At 40.4% G+C, this 19,197-nt stretch overlaps 1 protein-coding gene across 1 annotated transcript; it reads left to right on the forward strand.

The window, feature by feature from the left end:
* The first annotated feature begins 1,378 nt into the window (after positions 1-1,378).
* Positions 1,379-16,235, forward strand: LOC124131944 (myosin heavy chain, striated muscle-like). The gene is made up of 32 exons (XM_046495480.2): positions 1,379-1,580; positions 1,788-1,931; positions 2,080-2,236; positions 2,457-2,484; positions 2,874-2,979; positions 3,089-3,181; positions 3,358-3,421; positions 3,749-3,847; positions 4,583-4,686; positions 4,792-5,193; positions 5,304-5,474; positions 5,632-5,935; positions 6,171-6,247; positions 6,417-6,504; positions 6,730-6,847; positions 7,020-7,277; positions 7,423-7,888; positions 8,379-8,734; positions 8,937-9,027; positions 9,186-9,242; positions 9,491-9,577; positions 11,000-11,166; positions 11,432-11,507; positions 11,743-11,988; positions 12,250-12,446; positions 12,646-12,778; positions 13,191-13,407; positions 13,522-13,762; positions 14,007-14,199; positions 14,323-14,823; positions 15,007-15,207; positions 15,557-16,235. Exons 1-32 carry the CDS (start codon positions 1,383-1,385, stop codon positions 15,701-15,703), a joined length of 5,787 nt encoding a protein of 1,928 aa, XP_046351436.2. The 5' UTR covers positions 1,379-1,382; the 3' UTR covers positions 15,704-16,235.
* The last annotated feature ends 2,962 nt before the right edge of the window (positions 16,236-19,197 follow it).

A 19,197-nucleotide genomic window follows, 5' to 3' on the forward strand; every position in this document is an offset into this window, starting at 1 on the left:
GAAATCCACCACATGTCTACAATCAAAGCATGTTTAACACGCATACATGGATGTACGACATCACCAGATCTCTTCTCAATTGTCCTTGGAACTCTTTTTTTGTCTCATTCACGACATATGAAGAAAAACACGTACAATTGTTTTGAATATGTAATATACTCAAAAGGATCCCTATTTGATTCATGTTTATATCTAGCATGCAGGGAGTTGAAGTCTTCTCTCTTTCCCTGAAGGCTTAGTGTGTACCGGTGGAACATTAAGCTAAAGATACGTCCTCAGGCTTTCTGGAGATTATCCTTTAAAAAAAATCTGTTTAGCAAATTTGAGGGTTCTTTACGCATGTTATGGTGACCTTTCATACCCTAGTAGCGATGAACAACAGTTTGAAAGAGAAAACAATTTGAGTATTTATTGGTACATCGAGTGTTGACGATAACATAGACACTCTATCATGGATGTCATTGTCCCTGCAAAGCCCGTCCATATCTCAGAGGACAATTAGGCCTTAGCTGCGCACCAGAAATTCTCAAGTCATATACTAACCACATGTCATGTTATTGCCATAGTCCCGTCACATTTGTATTTCCTTAAACCGGTATTACCAATATCAGGATACAATATCAGGGAAGTTCCACAGGTGGTTGCAAGGGGTATTGTTAATTATTTAATAATCATTCGTCAGAGACAACCAGATATCCCTCCCCATGCGTCGGATCCCCTGCTCACCCGTCGCCCCGACCTTCCGCTACCCTGCTACTTTTCCGTCGACCGTTCCATTAGTCTACCGTCGGGTAGATCTGATTACATCATTATATAACTGATGGTAAGCATATAGATTCCATCTAGTATATATACCTATCATAGCTGCCACCACAGCAGAACAGCTCGAACCGTGAGTATAGTAACTGCCTGTGGGTTGGAGTAAGATTCTTTCTTTTTCATTTCAAGACCTGGATTGACGTCTATACTTCAGTGTTAAACCGTAGGGTATTTGCCAAGAAGCCTGTGTCATCTCAAATTCTGAAGACTTCTGTTTGTTTTGTTACTTGCATACGCAGTTAGAATATGAAGGTGTGGCACAATATATTCGGAACTGTCTAGAAATGTACGTCTATTAGTATTACAAATAGAAACATGATGGGACGGAATGTATGAACAGAAATTGAGTTTTATAGTTGAGAATATATTGTCACATATCTCTTGATTTGCTTGGCCAACACATATGTAATTAAAAAATAGAGCTTTGGCTCTATATCTTGTCCTGTAGGCAAGCTCGTGTTCTTTGTGTTAACTATCACTGTTTGTCACATCGGTCTCATATTTTTCACAGAGCTGGTCGACGGTCACATTCTTCGTTTCGGTTTCACTTCGACTGTAACAACATGGCTTCCTACGATCCTGCCGACCCTGAGATGCAGTATCTTGCTGTGGACCGCAAGAAGCTGATGAAGGAGCAGAAGCAAAACTTTGATGCCAAGAAGTCTTGCTGGATACATGATGCAGAGCAGGGCTTTGTTGCTGCAGAACTGCAGAGTACGAAAGGAGAGGAATGCACCGTCCTCATTGTTGATTCAAAACAGGTCCGTCCAATGACACACATTTCTTTGTTAGTAAGTTTATAACATTGCTGTTAAGGCAGTAATGCACAAAATGCTATTTATTTCTATCCCCGAATGAGGAGCATATTCTCAACAAGAACTGACCGTTTCATGTTCCGATCGGTGTACACGTATCTTACTATCTTAAACATATACTATTAGCATAACAAACATTTATGATACTCACAGACGAAGACGGTTAAGAAGGATGACATCCAGTCGATGAACCCTCCAAAGTTCGAGAAGATCGAAGACATCGCCAACATGACCTTCCTCAACGAGGCCAGCGTTCTGTACAACTTGAGAAGCAGATATACATCTGGGTTGATCTATGTGAGTAAATTGGATACTATTCATTGTTTTCTTTCAATTTACTGTAGCATTAAAATTCACTTTTTCAATCAACTATTTTCCATCAAACATACCCATAAGTTATTCTCCTTTGGAATTAAATAACTGGATGACAAATGCATAATTTTAGACCTATTCCGGCCTGTTCTGTATCGCCATCAACCCCTACCGCCGTCTCCCCATCTACACCCCGTCCATCGTGGCCAAGTACAGGGGCAAGAGGAAGACCGAGATGCCTCCTCACTTGTTCTCCATCTCGGACAACGCCTACCAGTTCATGGTCCAAGGTAAGGTTTAGTTCAGTTTTAATTTTGAGTTTTGAATTATAATTTTAAGTGGAGAAGCTGATGTAACAAATGCAAACGTTGGCATATCGCACCTGTTGTGAATACTACAAGTAATGAACAAACATATTAAAGTGACACTTGAGAATGTGTGCATACACCAAAACATATTAAAAAAACATTATCATTTGTAACTATAATCCTATATTTGTTTTGATTTCAGAACGAGAAAACCAGTCCATGCTTATCACGTGAGTATCGCCCTGATACGTTTCTTTCTTATCTAATTTGTGTGTTCTTATGGTGTGCAAGGCTGGATCAGGTGATACTGAACTGCTTACACAGTAGCACGCTAACCTTGGTTTGTCAGCACCATACCAGTGCACTCAGGTTTGCGTCTTCTACCTCAGTCACTGAGCGTTTCCTCCCATTAAAAGTTAAAACAACTTGATATAACTGGAACACTCACCCATGTATCCATACAGTCTTGTGTGTGTAACAAGCGAGACAACGTATTCGAAAATACGTAAACAGTAAATCAAGTAATAAATCGTATTTTGCTGGGTAGCATATGCACAGATCTAAGACTAGATTATTCTCTTAACGGTTGCATATTTACACATACTTATATCTCACCCAGCGGCGAATCTGGTGCAGGAAAGACTGAGAACACCAAGAAGGTCATCGCCTACTTCGCTTTTGTCGCCGCTGCCTCCAAGGGAGAGGGAGAACAAGAGGAAAAGAAGGTGAATGAAACTGGGTTTTTATAAATTGCAAATACTGAAAGGAACCGTTTCTGATGATCAAATGATGACAAAACCAAGTGTTATTTATAATCGTCATGTCTGATTCCAGGGTTCCCTCGAGGATCAGATCGTGCAGGCTAACCCTGTTCTTGAGGCCTACGGTAACGCCAAGACATCCCGTAACAACAACTCTTCCAGATTCGTAAGTTTTTAACACACTATTCATGAACGCCTCACCTAAATAATGACTGACAGATCCAAACAAATACAAGTAAAATTAGGTAATAACGATTATCTATACTACTGTATGAGTTCAATTTTCTTTCAAGTGAATGATTTGACAATGTTACTCAAAATGTGAATCTTACCTTTCTTTAGGGTAAATTTGTCCGAATCCACTTTGCTTCTTCTGGGAAAATTGCTGGTGCCGACATCGAAACTTGTAAGTTATAAAAACATTTTCACGATCAATAATGGGTTATTGTTATATTGATGATAGTTTTTAATCTTTCATACTCTTGCACGATCGTGCTTAATGATTATGACGGAACAATGTAAGCGTGCATAATATACAAACCAACAGTAATATTTTACGTAATCGGAGTTGAAATGTTTCTACGGAAACTAATTTCTCTGTGTCCTCTTCTGTGATTTGGCATGGATATTACTAGAGAGTCGTAAAACTCCCTCATTTTCTGCACTGGATTTTGTTAATGATACATATCAAAATACATGTTCATCAAACTTGGAAATCATTATTCTTCTTCAGATCTACTGGAAAAATCCCGTGTCACCTACCAACAGTCTGTGGAGAGAAACTACCACATCTTCTACCAGATGCTGTCTGGTGCTTTGCCATCAGTTGCAGGTTAGTTATCATAGTCTCGTAATTGCAATAATTACGGTAAATTGTTTGTAGTTTACGCTCTTCTTCCTAATCACATAGCATATGTTTATGAATGGTTGTTTACACCTTGCAGCAATACTATTTCCTATATCAGGGTTACATGCGTTGGGTTCAATCGGGTCCATGTGTACATGCACCTGTGACCTATTATCCAAGCAACAAAAACCGTCCCACTGGTATACCATGCCTTTCTTACTATAAAGTCTCATGCAGCTTCAGATGCTTCCTTACATAATTAAACCTGGTTATACTGACCCGAACTGACCGCCTGCGTGGTCTGGTGGTAGAGCGTCCCCCCGAAGAGCGGAAGGTCCGGGGTTCGATTCCCGGCCGCGTCATACCAACAGAGGTTAAGAGTTGGTACATGTTCTTAAAGTTTGTACTGTCTGGTACGCGGCATTAAGGGGGTAAAACTAAGACTGGTCTGCTCGGAATCAGCATACTGTGTCTGAATGGGGTATTGATGTTAAACTGCGGCATGGTATCTCAGTGGGTTAGCCCTATAAAATCGGCATCGGTCAGGACTAGTACAAGCAGAAACACACACACACACACACACACACACACACACACACACACACACACACACACACACACACACACACACACACACACACACACACACACACACACACACACATATATATATATATATCTTGACATAAGGATATCTATGAAATATGCTTTTGATTTCAGAAACGATTTTGGCCAATCCAGATGCTGGACTTTTCACATTCATAAACCAGGGAGTTCTCACCGTCAATGGAATCGACGATGTAGAGGAAATGAAGATGACTGATGTAAGTTTCATTATGGCACCGCTGGAGATTAGAATATTGATGATCAAACTGTTATGTGCAATTGTTTTAGATTGTGTTCATATTAAAAAATCTAACTGTTTTTAGGCTGCCTTTGATGTCCTGGGATTCACTCCGGAGGAGAAAACTAGCGCCTACAAATGCACTGGCTCTATCCTCCACATGGGCGAGATGCAGTTCAAGCAGAAGGGTGAACAGGCTGAGGCTGATGGAACTGCTGAGGCTGAGAAGGTTTCCTTCCTGTTGGGTGTCAACTGTGGTGACTTCCTGAAGGCTTTGTGTAAACCCAAGATCAAGGTGGCCATGGATTACGTTACCCAAGGTCGAACCAAGGACCAGGTCCTCTATTCTATCGGTGCCTTGTCGAAGTCCCTGTATGATCGTGTGTTCAACTGGCTGGTCAAGAGAGTCAACCACTCCCTGGACACAAAGAAACCCAGGCAATTCTTCATTGGTGTGCTGGATATTGCGGGCTTCGAAATCTTTGATGTAAGGCCGTTGATATGATTTTTAGTGTCTTAAATTGGATCATGATATAAAAGCATTCCTGAACGTAAAACATTTGATCAATATATCAATTCATCAATTCTATTGAACAGTTCAACAGTTTCGAGCAACTGTGCATCAACTACACCAACGAGCGTCTGCAGCAGTTCTTCAACCACCACATGTTTGTGCTGGAGCAGGAAGAATACAAGAAAGAGGGCATCCAATGGGAATTCATTGACTTCGGCATGGATTTGCAGGCCTGTATTGAGCTCATCGAGAAGGTACATGCTCATTCCAATTCTTATATATTTTATATTTTCAACATTTCCAAAGCAACAACAAACAAACCTGAATATTGATGTTCATAACGTTAATCATGTTTACATTATTTCATCATTTTGGCAATTAGAATATATCGTTATTATAATTGATGTCCAGCCCCTCGGTATCCTGTCCATACTGGAAGAGGAGTGCATGTTCCCTAAGGCCTCTGACAAGACCTTCAAGGACAAACTGACTCAGAATCACATGGGCAAATCACCCAACTTCCTAAAGCCCAACAAGTCAATGAAGGGTGGTGCACATGGTGACTTCGCCCTGAAGCACTACGCCGGAACTGTACCCTACAACATCGGAGGCTGGCTGGAGAAGAACAAAGACCCTGTCAACGAGACCATTGTGGATCTCCTGAAACAATCCAAAGAACCACTTGTCCAGTTGCTCTTCTCTCCACCTGCAGGAGGTTTGTTTTCACAAAACAAAATAGATTGATGAGCTTGGTTAACATGGCTGAACAATAATTGAAGAAGACATTAATTTCATAATACTGAAATAACCCATTTTGTGCATAACGATGATATTGTTTAAACTGTTCTGTCTTCAATTTTAAAACCATTTAAAAACTGAACTAAAATTATATACGTCCCTGCTCAGTCATAAGTATCATTGTAACTATATCAACTTGTCTATGTTTTAAGATGCCACTGCTGAGGCCGGAGCTGGCAAGAAGAAAAAGAAGAGCTCTGCTTTCCAAACCATCTCTGCCACTCACAGGGTACATGCTTTCTGTTGGAATCTAACATACTGAAGTGCATATGTAAAAAGGCAAAACTGTCTATTTAACACCTATATAGCATTCTATTTAGTAAATGACATATATATTACATTGCTTACCTTTGAACTGATCTTGTTTTCTAAACATGTTTTATGTTAACATCCTTTAGGAATCTTTGAACAAGCTCATGAAGAACCTTTACTCCACACATCCTCACTTCGTACGCTGTATCATCCCCAACGAGACCAAGACACCAGGTATAATTCAACTTGCAATCTATTGAATTATACTATATCAAATCCGCTTTTCAATTTTGTACTGCACGTTTTGATCTTAATTAAATATTGCACTTTGGAACGAAGATTACATGAAGACTAAAATACTACATTTGAATCTTATAAAATCGTTACCTTACCGATTTTGACAGCTAGCGATGAATACACTCTATCATGCTGTAAATATCAATCTCACGTGGTATTCAGGTCTGATTGATGCCAGCCTAGTGCTTCACCAACTGCAGTGTAATGGTGTACTTGAGGGAATCCGTATCTGCAGAAAGGGATTCCCCAGCAGGATCATCTACTCAGAGTTCAAACAGAGGTAGGATTACAATGCCTGTCATTCTTAAATAATGAATTTCAAAGTGTCAGTAACAGTATCAGAATGCATTTCAATACTATTAGATTTAGCCAGCAAAGATATATGCTAACATAACCTTTCTCATGTATTATGTCTCTTGACATATGTTTATACTAAGAATCGTTTCTTCCAGATATTCAATCTTAGCTCCGAGTGCCATTCCGGAAGGATTTGTTGAAGGTAAAGTCGTATCTGGCAAGATTCTTGAAGCTCTGGAGATGAATCAAGACGAGTTCCGTCTTGGTAACACCAAGGTGTTCTTCAAAGCTGGTGTTCTTGGTTACCTGGAGGAAATACGTGATGAACGTCTCTCCGTTATTGTGGCTTTGTTTCAAGCTCACATTCGAGGTTATCTTATGAGGAAATATCTGAAGAATCTGCATGACAAGAGGTAAGATCCAAATACAATGTTCAATCATAAAAAAACAATGCTAATATATACAATCTTAATCAACGCTTACTGTTTTGTTTCGCTTGACGGATGCGTAATCTAATTGTATGACATTGAAATGAAATGAATGTCCTGTATATTCCAGAGTTGCTTTGGAACTGATCCAGAAGAACATCCGAAAGTGGCTTGCCATGAGGAACTGGTGTTGGTGGAGATTCTACACCAAGGTCAAGCCACTCCTGAGTGTTGCTGCTGCTGAGGACGAGATGAAACAGAAGGAGGAAGCACTTGGTAAAACAAAGGGTGAACTTGAGAAGGTGACCCAGAGGTGCAAGGAGCTTGAGGAACAGAGTGTGACCTTGAGCGAAGCCAAAAATAACCTGTTTCTTCAGGTGCAAACCCAACAAGACACCATTGATGACTGCGAAGAAAGGATTGAGCAACTCCTTCAACAGAAGGAAGATATGGAACAACAAAACAAAGATCTTGAGAATAAACTTCTGGACGAAGAGGATGCTCATGACAAAGTGATTGAAAAACAGAAAGTTCTGGAAGGTCAACTTGATAGCATGACGACTCATGTAGATACCATTGAGTGCAGTTTGACTAAGGTGTGTATGAATTTAAGTGTTTGAGTATACAGCCCTCTATGATTATAGATGCCAACTTTCGTCAAGCGGAAAGTATGATATTTTAACCAGAGAGATGAAAACTAGGCCTTACTGACATGACACAAAGAAGACTAAATAAGAACCAAGACACATCCATTAAATCAAAGCTACTCATTCATACAGGACAGTATCATAGTCATTGCCAACCCTTGGATCACATGTGGACAATTAACATAAGATAAAAAAATCTTTGATACATGTCTTCCTGCTGGTAATTGTGTCAGTGTGTCAATCAAGTATATGCACTCCTCATTTTAAACAGGGGATCGAAACACATTATTATTATTTTCTACGCCCCATAGTAAACAACTCCCACTCGTCGTTTATTTCTTTATTAAATAACTGAAAATATTAATGTTTTACGACCCCCTGCTTAAAAGTTTATGGGAAGGGATAGCCTTCTCACCAAATATATTTTTTTAATCTATAGGCTGAACACGAGTGCAAGACTAAAGATGCGCAGATCAGGACCCTCAATGATGAAATGACACAGCTAGAAGAAGCAATGTCTAAGCTATCAAAAAGCAAGAAGAACCTTGAAGATGAGCACAAGAAAACTGTAGATTCACTCCAGGCCGAAGAAGACAAGGTGCATCACCTCAACAAACTGAAGACGAAGCTTGAAGGAACACTTGATGATCTTGAGGATGCTCTGGAACGTGAAAAGAAGGTTCGAGGAGATGTTGAGAAAGCGAAAAGAAAGCTTGAACAGGATCTGAAGGCAACACTAGAGGCTGTTCAGGACCTTGAACATATCAAAGTGGAGCTTCAGGAATCTGGCAAGAGGTAACGATTCATTGTCTTTCTATCACAACCTGCAAACTGTCAACTTGAAGTCGCAGTCATGATAAGCACATTGTGTATTAGATGTAGGCAATGAATTTGATTGCTGTTTTACAAATATGTCACTCTTGAAACACTATTACCTGATCTTAAAGGATGCTGCTTCCGAACTATTCGATATAAAAATATGTGATATCCTTTTTAGGAAGGATAAGGAAATATCTAACCTCAATAATCTCTTGGAGGAGGAACAGACCCATTGCAGCCAACTGCAGAAGAAAATCAAGGAACTGCAGGTAATGTCCTACATACGTCTATAATTATACTATTTTTCTAAACGTATATATATCCTTAAGATAGATGAGCATGATTTGTCAAATATATTTAGAATAGTTCATTATTATATTTATTTGCAAATAATCTCATATTATTAACAACTCATTTCATGTTTCAGAATCGTCTTGATGAGTCTGAACAGGAATTGGAGTCTGAAAAACAAACACGAGGAAAGGTGTGTGTGATACCAACCACGTGACAGTTATGACCCATGGAGGGGCGTATATGTTAATGTGGTGGCTTGTCGTACGGAAAACCCGGGGCAAATTCAACAGATCGGTACAATAGTCCTGCAACATCCACATTTTCTGAAATACATAATAATGATATGTAAAAAGAAACTTTCACTTTGAGTCTGAATCTACAAATGCAATTAAGGATTCATGGCACACTTTATTCATACATAGTATCTCTCTGTGTCAGGTTGAGAAGCAAAGAATGGAGCTAGCGAGGGAATTGGAGGAACTCCATGAGCGTCTGGACGAAGCCGGGGGCGCTACAGCTGCTCAGGTAAAACGGGCATTACAATATTACACGGCTGCTCAGGTCACACTACCATTACAGTATCACACAGCTGCTCAAGTCACACCAGCATTAAAGTATCATACAGCTGCTCAAGTCACACGAGCATTACAATGTATCATACAGCTGCTCAGGTCACACTACCATTACAGTATCACACAGCTGCTCAAGTCACACGAGCATTACAGTATCACACAGCTTTTCAAGTCACACGAGCATTACAGTATCACACAGCTGCTTTGGTCACACTACCATTACAGTATCACACAGCTGTTCAAGTCACACGAGCATTACAGTATCACACAGCTGTTCAAGTCACACCAGCATTACAGTATCATACAGTTGCTCAGGGGCCACTACCATTACAGTATCACACAGCTGTTCAAGTCACAACAGCATTATAGTATTATACAGCTGCTCAGGTCACACTACCTTAACAGTATCCCACAGCTGTTCAAGTCACACGAGCATTACAGTATCACACAGCTGTTCAAGTCACACCAGCATTATAGTATCATACAGCTGCTCAGGTCACACTACCATTACAGTATCACACAGCTGTTCAAGTCACATGAGCATTACAGTATCATACAGCTGTTCAGATCACACGAGCATTACAGTATCACACAGCTGTTCAGCTTACACTAGCATTATTATTACAGTATCACACAACTGCTCATGTCACACTAGCATTACAGTATCACACAACTACTCAGGTAACACTAGCATTACAGTATCACACAACTACTCAGGTCACACTAGCATTACAGTATCACACAACTGATCAGGTCACACTAGCATTACAGTATCACACAACTGATCAGGTCACACTAACATTACAGTATCACACAACTACCCAGGTCACACTAGCATTGCAGTATCATACAACTACTCAGGTCACACTAGCATTACAGTATCACACAACTACTCAGGTCACACTAGCATTACAGTACCATACAACTGATCAGGTCACACTAGCATTACAGTATCACACAACTGATCAGGTCACACTAGCATTACAGTCTCACGCAACTGATCAGGTCACACTAACATTACAGTATCACACAACTACCCAGGTCACACTAGCATTGCAGTATCACACAACTACTCAGGTCACACTAGCATTACAGTATCACACAACTACCCAGGTCACACTAGCATTGCAGTATCACACAACTGCTCAGGTCACACTAACATTACAGTATCACACAGCTGCTCAGGTCACACTAGCATTACAGTATCACAGAGCTCCTCGGGGCATATTGACATCATACATATGTAATGTAAAACCATGTATGAAGCAAGATTATTGTGAGAAAACCATTAGTTATACAAATCAACATAAATGGTAATGAACCACGCTGGTGCATAAGGAACCACATTATTACATACATATTTGTTTGTGTGCAGATTGAGCTGAATAAGAAGCGGGAGCAGGAGCTGGTGAAACTCCGTCGTGAGATGGAGGAGACGAATATGCACCATGAGGCCCAGGTGGCTACCATCCGCAAGAAGAACACAGACTCTGCCAATGAAATGAGCGAACAAATTGATATGTTGCAGAAAACAAAAATGAGGTGTGTTCAAGCTTCCTTTGAAAATGCATGTGTCTATTACTATTATCACTTTACCAACTAAGATGAAATTATGTTACATTCTTGCGACCAGCTGCGTAAACATTATGGCGTCGAAGTTGAAGGGACCTACGTAAATACTTTGAGTTATCCGAAGTGCGACACAACCGAAACTGATGAATAAAGAAGGGATAGACAGGGATGATGATTACTTGCAGCTATTATGAATATTCTGTTGTTGACAATTATTATCGTCCATCAATTCCAGGGTTGAGAAGGAGAAGATGCAGCTGGCGACTGAGCTTGATGACATGCAAACGGAACTAGAGCACGCAAAGAACAAGGTAATTATTAGAAAATTTCAAATTATCTCCGTTAACACTTGTGTCTTGAAATGTATAACAGATTTTATTTTTTCACCGTATATGTCGCATTGGATCGTCTTCTCGTGTATTCCCGAGCACCTGTAACATGAAAGTCATTAAAGTCGCATCATTAAAATTAAAATTAATCAAAATATTCATATTTATTACCTCAACATAACTCGTAAAATGATAACATTATGTAATCCAATTCCAGGGCTGCTCAGATGTGGTGTCCAAACAGATGCAGATTCATTTGGCTGACCTCAATGCTCAGCTAGATGATGGTGCCCGCCAATTCACTGAGCTACAGTCTCAGAAGAACAGACTTACTTCTGAGGTGACCGAAGTGACACGTCAGCTGGAGGAGACGGAACGTACCCTCAGTAGAACCCACAAGGAAAAATCTTCTCTGGGCGGCCAACTGGAAGAATGCAAGCGCTCCATGGAAGATGAGACTAAGGTATATATAACAATTCAATGCTTACAAATGTATACTCCTAATAGTTCTTGTGAACTTCAAAAATCTGTCTAACGTAATCTTAATCTGTGAATTGTTTGATAGGTATTACTTAGAAGATGACGGATGACAAAGTGGACACAATTTATGGATTTATGTTTACTGTATAGGCAACGTATCTATTTACTGGAATCTTAATCTGTACTACACACTAACTATTGCTACTGTTCACACAGTGATAATCTCCTTCATTCCCTTCAACAGATCCGCCAGAAGGTCCAGGCTGAGGGCCGACACCTACGGGGGGAGGTGGAGAGCCTGCAGATGCAACTAGAGGAGGAACAGGAGAGCCGTACAAGCATCCAACGTCAATTGTCCAAGGCCAACGGCGAGGTTATGCAGTGGAAAGCCAAATTTGAGACAGAAGGATCATCCAGAACTGAGGAACTCGAAGAGTCAAAGTAACAAAACAATCATTTCACATCAATTAATAACATAAAAATTTAAAGATAAAAGTATTTGTAAACTGTGTACAGGTTTTCAAGGATCCGTTTGATTAAACGAATTTCCGGATATGTAAATCACTTTGTAAAGAATATAATCTCTTTGCAAAAAGTAATTCCAAATCTGTCAATAAGACACCCTTAATTTGAATTTTAGACGCCGTCTCCAAGTCAAGTTGAGTGAAACTGAGCAAGCAATGGAAGCGACACAAGCTAAATGCAGTTCCATTGAGAAGGCTAAAGCAAGGCTTGACGGCGAGCTCGAAGATCTCATGATAGACGTTGAGAGGGTATGTCAACTCTGCTACCATCGATAATTACTTACAGTCAGCAGTGTGATGCTAGTGTAGTATTGCTCTGTATCAAACGCCACAGCTCAAGATACAGAGTTTATCGATAAATGCATGAACGCCTTCAAGTAACACAAACCACCATCCATATCTATGTCAGTATGATGAGAATGAGTGGCTTTCAAAATAATGTCGCAACGACAGTACGTTACTTAAGGACAGTAAAGTGGTTGTCAATGCATTACAAAATAATATATATTACATCAGTTACAGAAAATATTGTTAACACAAGGGTTAAATTCACCATGCATTAAAGCTAAAAGATCTAAATGGGAATTCTTTGAATCAGAGTACATTTGCTGTAAACCCTGATGTAAATCCCCATGGAAATCATATACTATTCTCATTGCAGGCTAATGCTACTGTTCATAACATGGAGAAGAAGCAGCGAAACTTCGACAAAACCGCTCAGGAATGGCAGACAAAGGTGAAGGACCTTCAAGTCGAGTTGGAATGTGCTCAGAAGGAATCCAGAGAGTATTCCACCGAATTATTCCGCTTCCGAAGTGGAATGGAGGAATGTCAAAGCCAAATGGAGTCACTGAGGAAGGAGAACAAGAATCTAGCTGGTGAGTCCACATAATAATGCAGCCTGATTATACATAGGAACTTCTTGTATTCTTATTTCGATTTATCAATTCAAATACAAAAACACTGGATGAATAATCGAAACTTGATTTCAGATGAAACCGTTCAGCTGAATAGGCAACTGACTGATGATGGTCACAGTGTCAGTGAGATGGAAAAGGCAAAGAAACGGCTCATGTTAGAGAAGGAGGAACTGCAGGCCGCCTTGATAGAAGCAGAAGCTGCTCTTGAACAGGAGGAGGCGAAGGTTATGCGTGCCCAGCAAGAGGTTTCACACACACGTGCAGATATAGAGAGACGTATTACTGAGAAAGAGGAAGAGATCGATAACTTGAGGTCAGTTGTATTGTGCTGTCACAACAGAATGACAATAACCAAGAACGAGTATCTCTTCCCTCCTTCATATTAAGGTCAACTTTTTATCATGTTTATGCACAAATATAAAGTATCTTCACAACAGTTTATGACCTGGCATATACACATTCATCATTTAACATATTCATAATTTACCATTTATAACTGCTTAGCAGAAATCAAGGATTGTGGAATGGACCTTTTATTTTATGTCATATATTTTTAGACGCAACCACCAGCGCTCTCTTGACTCCATGCAAGTTAGTCTGGATGCTGAGAACAAGAGCAAGATGGACGCTATAAGGGTAAAGAAAACTCTGGAACAGGACATTGCCGAGCTGGAAGTTGTAGTTGACACAGCCAACAGGGCTAGAACCGAAACCGAGAACTATGCCAAGAAATACCAGGCTCAAGCTAAGGTTAGTACATATATTATCAGACATATGTAATATGCCATGACAATGTATCTTCGCAAATTCCATTGAAACACGATTATACTGCAACTGTACAAATCAAATCAATGAATCAATATGTTTTTACAGGAGTTTGAAGCCATGGTGGAAGAGGAACAACGAAACTGTGCTGAGGCTCGTGAAGCATACCAAAGTCTAGACCGCCGCTTTAACACCATGAAGGGAGAGATAGATCAAATGAGGTCGGCTCTGGAATCCGGTGAGCGTGCCCGCAAGGCTGCCGAATCTGAACTGTTGGATGCTGAAACTCGAGTGAACGAGCTCACAGCTCAGGTGTCTACTCTGACGGCCCAGAAGAGAAAACACGACATCGACATGACCACTGTACAGTCTGATCTTGAAGATGTTCAAGCCGAGGTGAAAACAGCTGAAGACAACTACAAACGTGCTGTAGCTGATGCTGCTCGTCTTGCAGAGGAGCTCCGCTCTGAGCAAGAACACAGCAGGCAAATGGATAAGATTAAGAGAAACATGGATATTCAGATGAAGGAATTGCAGGTCAGAGTTGATGAGGCTGAAGCCTCTGGAGCCAAGGGAGGCAAGATGGTGATGCAGAAACTGGAACAGAAGGTACTTAAACTGTTGTTTTTAAAACAAATACAACTATCAGTTAATGATCTTTGGCATAGAGTTTCTGCCAAATTATATTTAAACTGTATGTATCGCTTGTTCGTTTCTATGGCTAACATTAAGTCCCCAGTGATGAAAGATTTGAGAGGTCCGACCACTTATTATACACATTTTATTTCCCAGGTTCGTGAGCTTGAGACTGAGTTGGACAAAGAACAGCGCCGCCATCTTGAAACCTCTAAGACATCTCGACTGTCTGAGCGCCGCCTCAAGGAAACCGCCTTCCAGGTGGATGAGGATAGGAAACACCAGGAAAGACTCCAGGCGATCAATGAGAAGCTCAATGCCAAGATCAAGACCCTGAAGACCCAGATTGAAGAATCTGTAAGTATATATAGTAACCAATAAATGATGGTAGGGATAATCGTTACCAAACAGTACAATTGAGCCTTGGTGGATGGCTGCATGTGCTACTTTCGGACTGAGCGAAAGACAAAGTGATGAGCTAATATTACGTTAAACAATAATTTAGCAAGATATATTCATAATGATCACAAAGATTTTGGTCCCGTGCCACAAAGCGATAATTGGCTGTTGTAACTTTCACATCTTACAGTAGACTCATGACATGCTTTGGAAGCAAATTAAAACGGCCTGTGAGAACATAACTGACAATTCATGAATTATATTGACATGCATTCAGGGACTCACTCTTCGCCCTTTTCTGTTTCAGGAGGAAATGGCAGCCACAAATCTCAACAAATACCGCCGTGCACAGCAGGAGTTCGAGGATGCTCAGGAACGAGCAGATTCTGCTGAGCAAGCTCTTCTGAAGATGCGGTCCAGGAACCGTCGCTCAGTATCCATCGCCCGTAACTAGAACGTTGACCATATTGCTCAGTAATTCATTGGGACCTCGTTATCAGAATATTTCGGTCACCTTCACCTTCACCTTCACCTTCACCTTCCAGATCAAATGGTTTCAGGATTACCTGCACACAGATTGTCGTGCGCAAAAGATTGAAATCGCCCGGAAGGAGCCGTCCGGTTGAACGAGGGTTCTATTGTGCCTGGTTTTACTATATTGTCTTAAACACTACAACCTACCTCGCCACACATCCCTGTACTAACCAGCCACAAACATTAGGACCAATATGTGCCATGTCTTTTTTACCTTCTATAGATGATATAAGAATAAATTCCACATTTATGTCATAAATGTATTTCATGCTTTCCGTGATATAATTCCAATATCTGTCTGACATTTTACATTATTCCCTACCACATTCCTATATCAAGTCTTTCTACAAATGTTTCGCACGTTTCAAAGTAAAACTAATTTATTATATTTAACAACATATGTATCTGTTTGTTTGTGTCCATTTCCATAGCAGGAATAAAATAGTTTCTATGTATTAGACGAGCGTTCTTCTATTTCAAATGGAAGTGACAGGTGTTCCGTAAAATGGGAACGTATCCTGTCCAAACAGTAGCCTTGCTTGACAACGGTATAGATACCTAACTGAGAAGCAGCAGTTTTGCATGGATACCCTACTCCGATACATTGCACTGACACAGAGCCGACCGGTCCTTGTTTTATCCCATGAAAGAGCAAGTAAACTGAAAATACATTATTGCGATCTTTTTGCGAATATATATTTTCCTGGATACATTAAATCAATTTCCGAGAGCGAAAACATCATAACCTTCAAAGGAAGTATTTAAAAGTCCAAGTGAAAGTGCTGAAATCACACGATCCGTTATTGGCTTCCAAAACAGACATTTGGGTACGGGCGCAGTCGGTTCGTTCACTGGTTCGTGACAAAAGCTGTTATGTGATTCTTAGCAGTTATACATATTCTATTGCATACATTGTTGATGTGTGAAACGTCACCTTTGATCTTGAGATTGTAAATAATTAAAATAACAACTAGCAATCGGTAACTAGCATTTTACTTCTGACAGCTGGCAAAGGGATAATCCCCATCGTGTTTGTTTAAGCTGGGGTCATATCAAACACTGTGGGGGTGGGCGGTGTTTTGTAAGACATTGTCAACGATTTGCGACACAAAAATACACAACAGATACGTTTTTCCTTCTCATGTCAAATTTACATAATTCACAGTCTAACTGACAGTGAACAGCATTGCGATAATCGTTTACTAGTTTCTGGTTCGCAAGAAGTATTTTCTCCCTCTCATGGTCTGGCTTTCGAAACTTCTTCTTGGGTGGCTTCCTCCACCATGATATTCCCGGAAAATTGCTAAAAGCGACGTAAAACCTCACTCACTCACTCACTGCTTGATTCTAGTGAGTGAGTGAGTATGGTTTTACGCCGCGTTTAGCAATATTCCAGCAATATCACGGCGGGGGGCACCAGAAATGGGCTTCACACATTGTACCCATGTCGGGAATCGAACCCGGGTCTTCGGCGTGACGAGCGAACGCTTTAACCACTAGGCTACTCGACCGCCCCTTGCTTGATTCTAGAAGATGCTGAGTAAATAGGAAAACGTAGAACGTACAACTTTATGGAAAACAACTTCTGGGTTATGGCATATAGCGACGTTTCGATGTAGATTCTTACACTGTTATCAAGCTGACAACAACCAAGTAGAGAGAGGTATATATCGTCGCTATGTGCAATAAACCAGTAGTTGTTATCCCAAAAATGATTGTGATCGCAGTATTGTCTTGCTTATCCTGCAGTATATTAATGAATTTGTACAGATTTAGATGACTTGTTGACATCGACCCACTGCTCAGTGACATATTATTGTGCTTCGCGACAAAGCCATCTTCGGTGTTAATGGTGGTTGGGCATCCTCTTTGGAAACATGTCCAATAAATGGAAGTTTGACTTCTGTTCCCAATCAACTGCCGACCCCTCTTAGAATTTGGAAAAAAACTGTCAATCAACCTGCAGAGTTACCATAGCGGAATACTGTTTCCTGATTGCAATATATTCCTTTATAGCCCAAATCGTTCTAAATGATTAATAAGTTCACTCACTGATATAAATTTTTAAAACTTTCACTCAATCAATTGTATGTGAATATAGTTCACCAATTAGTTGTGTCGATACCTTTTGTGAGATAATCACCAGTTAGTTGTGTCCCTCCTTAATCCGATCCGATCCCCTATTGTCTTACCAATCACCAGGCTCGGGTGAATTTGTACCTATAACAAAAGTAGGAAGACCCTCTAACAACCACCAGACAGACTGGGCGCCGGCCCGATCGTTGCACCGGAAACCGGTTTAACCCCAGTAAGGGAATCCCCTCAGTGGCGGGTTTCGCCTGCCGTTTTTTTAAAGTCTGCTTCCCTTTTTAAAATTTGGGTCAAACGTTTGTAATTATGCATGCCCTAAAGTATTAAAATCTGCAAAGCTGCTATGTTGTGTTCCAATGTGCCCGTGTTTTTCAAATGAACAATTACTTGCCTTTGCATGTGTTTGTGAAGGTGCCACCGATAGGGCAGGATATGCTCACCTTCTCGCGTACAACTGGTATCATCACTGTTTGATAGTGATAAAACACATGCTTATTTTAGGGTAACAACAGGTACCAACATTTTAACATCATTTGTTTTTTAACACGGCCAGGGGATCAAACCACTGACCTTCCACACTCTCTCCACTAGACCACGGACCCAGTCTACATTCTATCAACAAAATTATGTTCAGCATATTTAGAACTTTACTCAATCAAATGCGACTGAAAACCTTACATTTTGTTTATTGGTGATACCTGTATAAATCATGCACTCTTGACCACCTCCGTGGTCTAGCGTCCGCCCGGAGAGCGGAAGTCTGGGGTTCGAACCCCGTCAGCGTCATACCAAAAGATGTCAAAAGAGGGAATTTGGCGCTTGTCATCAATAAGCTAAAACAAGGACTGGTTGGCTCAATTTAGAGATTTGACATTCACTCCTGACAGCAGATCGATTAAGTCAGAGTCTATACACCAAATAGGCCATGTGGTCTTGGCTGAGTACTGTGTAAACCGGGTGTGAAGCATTACATCTGAGTTGCGTCGTCCATCGAATATTTGTGATCCGCTACTGCCTATTCCTGACCTGGAGCTCCATTTGTAACCGGGGATGTTCTTAAAAAACACGGGTCGTTGAATGTAAGGATGATTTATTTACGACGGCTAGAACAAACGCCCCGAAACATATACTTCAAATAGCAATATACAGGTATATATGTTTTTAAAAAATTCATTGAAGGAATTGTTCTTACAATAACTATATATACATTTGTATCCCTACACAGGCGTAATGATATGATAAATATAATTATTGATTATATCAATACACAAGAAAATACAAGGACGTAGGTAAAACTGGGGCGCGAACCGAGTTCCCCAAATA

This window comes from Haliotis rufescens, unplaced genomic scaffold, assembly GCF_023055435.1.
Source record: "Haliotis rufescens isolate VD_foot unplaced genomic scaffold, xgHalRufe1.0.p SCAF_20, whole genome shotgun sequence".
NCBI classification, from domain to species: Eukaryota; Metazoa; Mollusca; class Gastropoda; order Lepetellida; family Haliotidae; genus Haliotis; species Haliotis rufescens.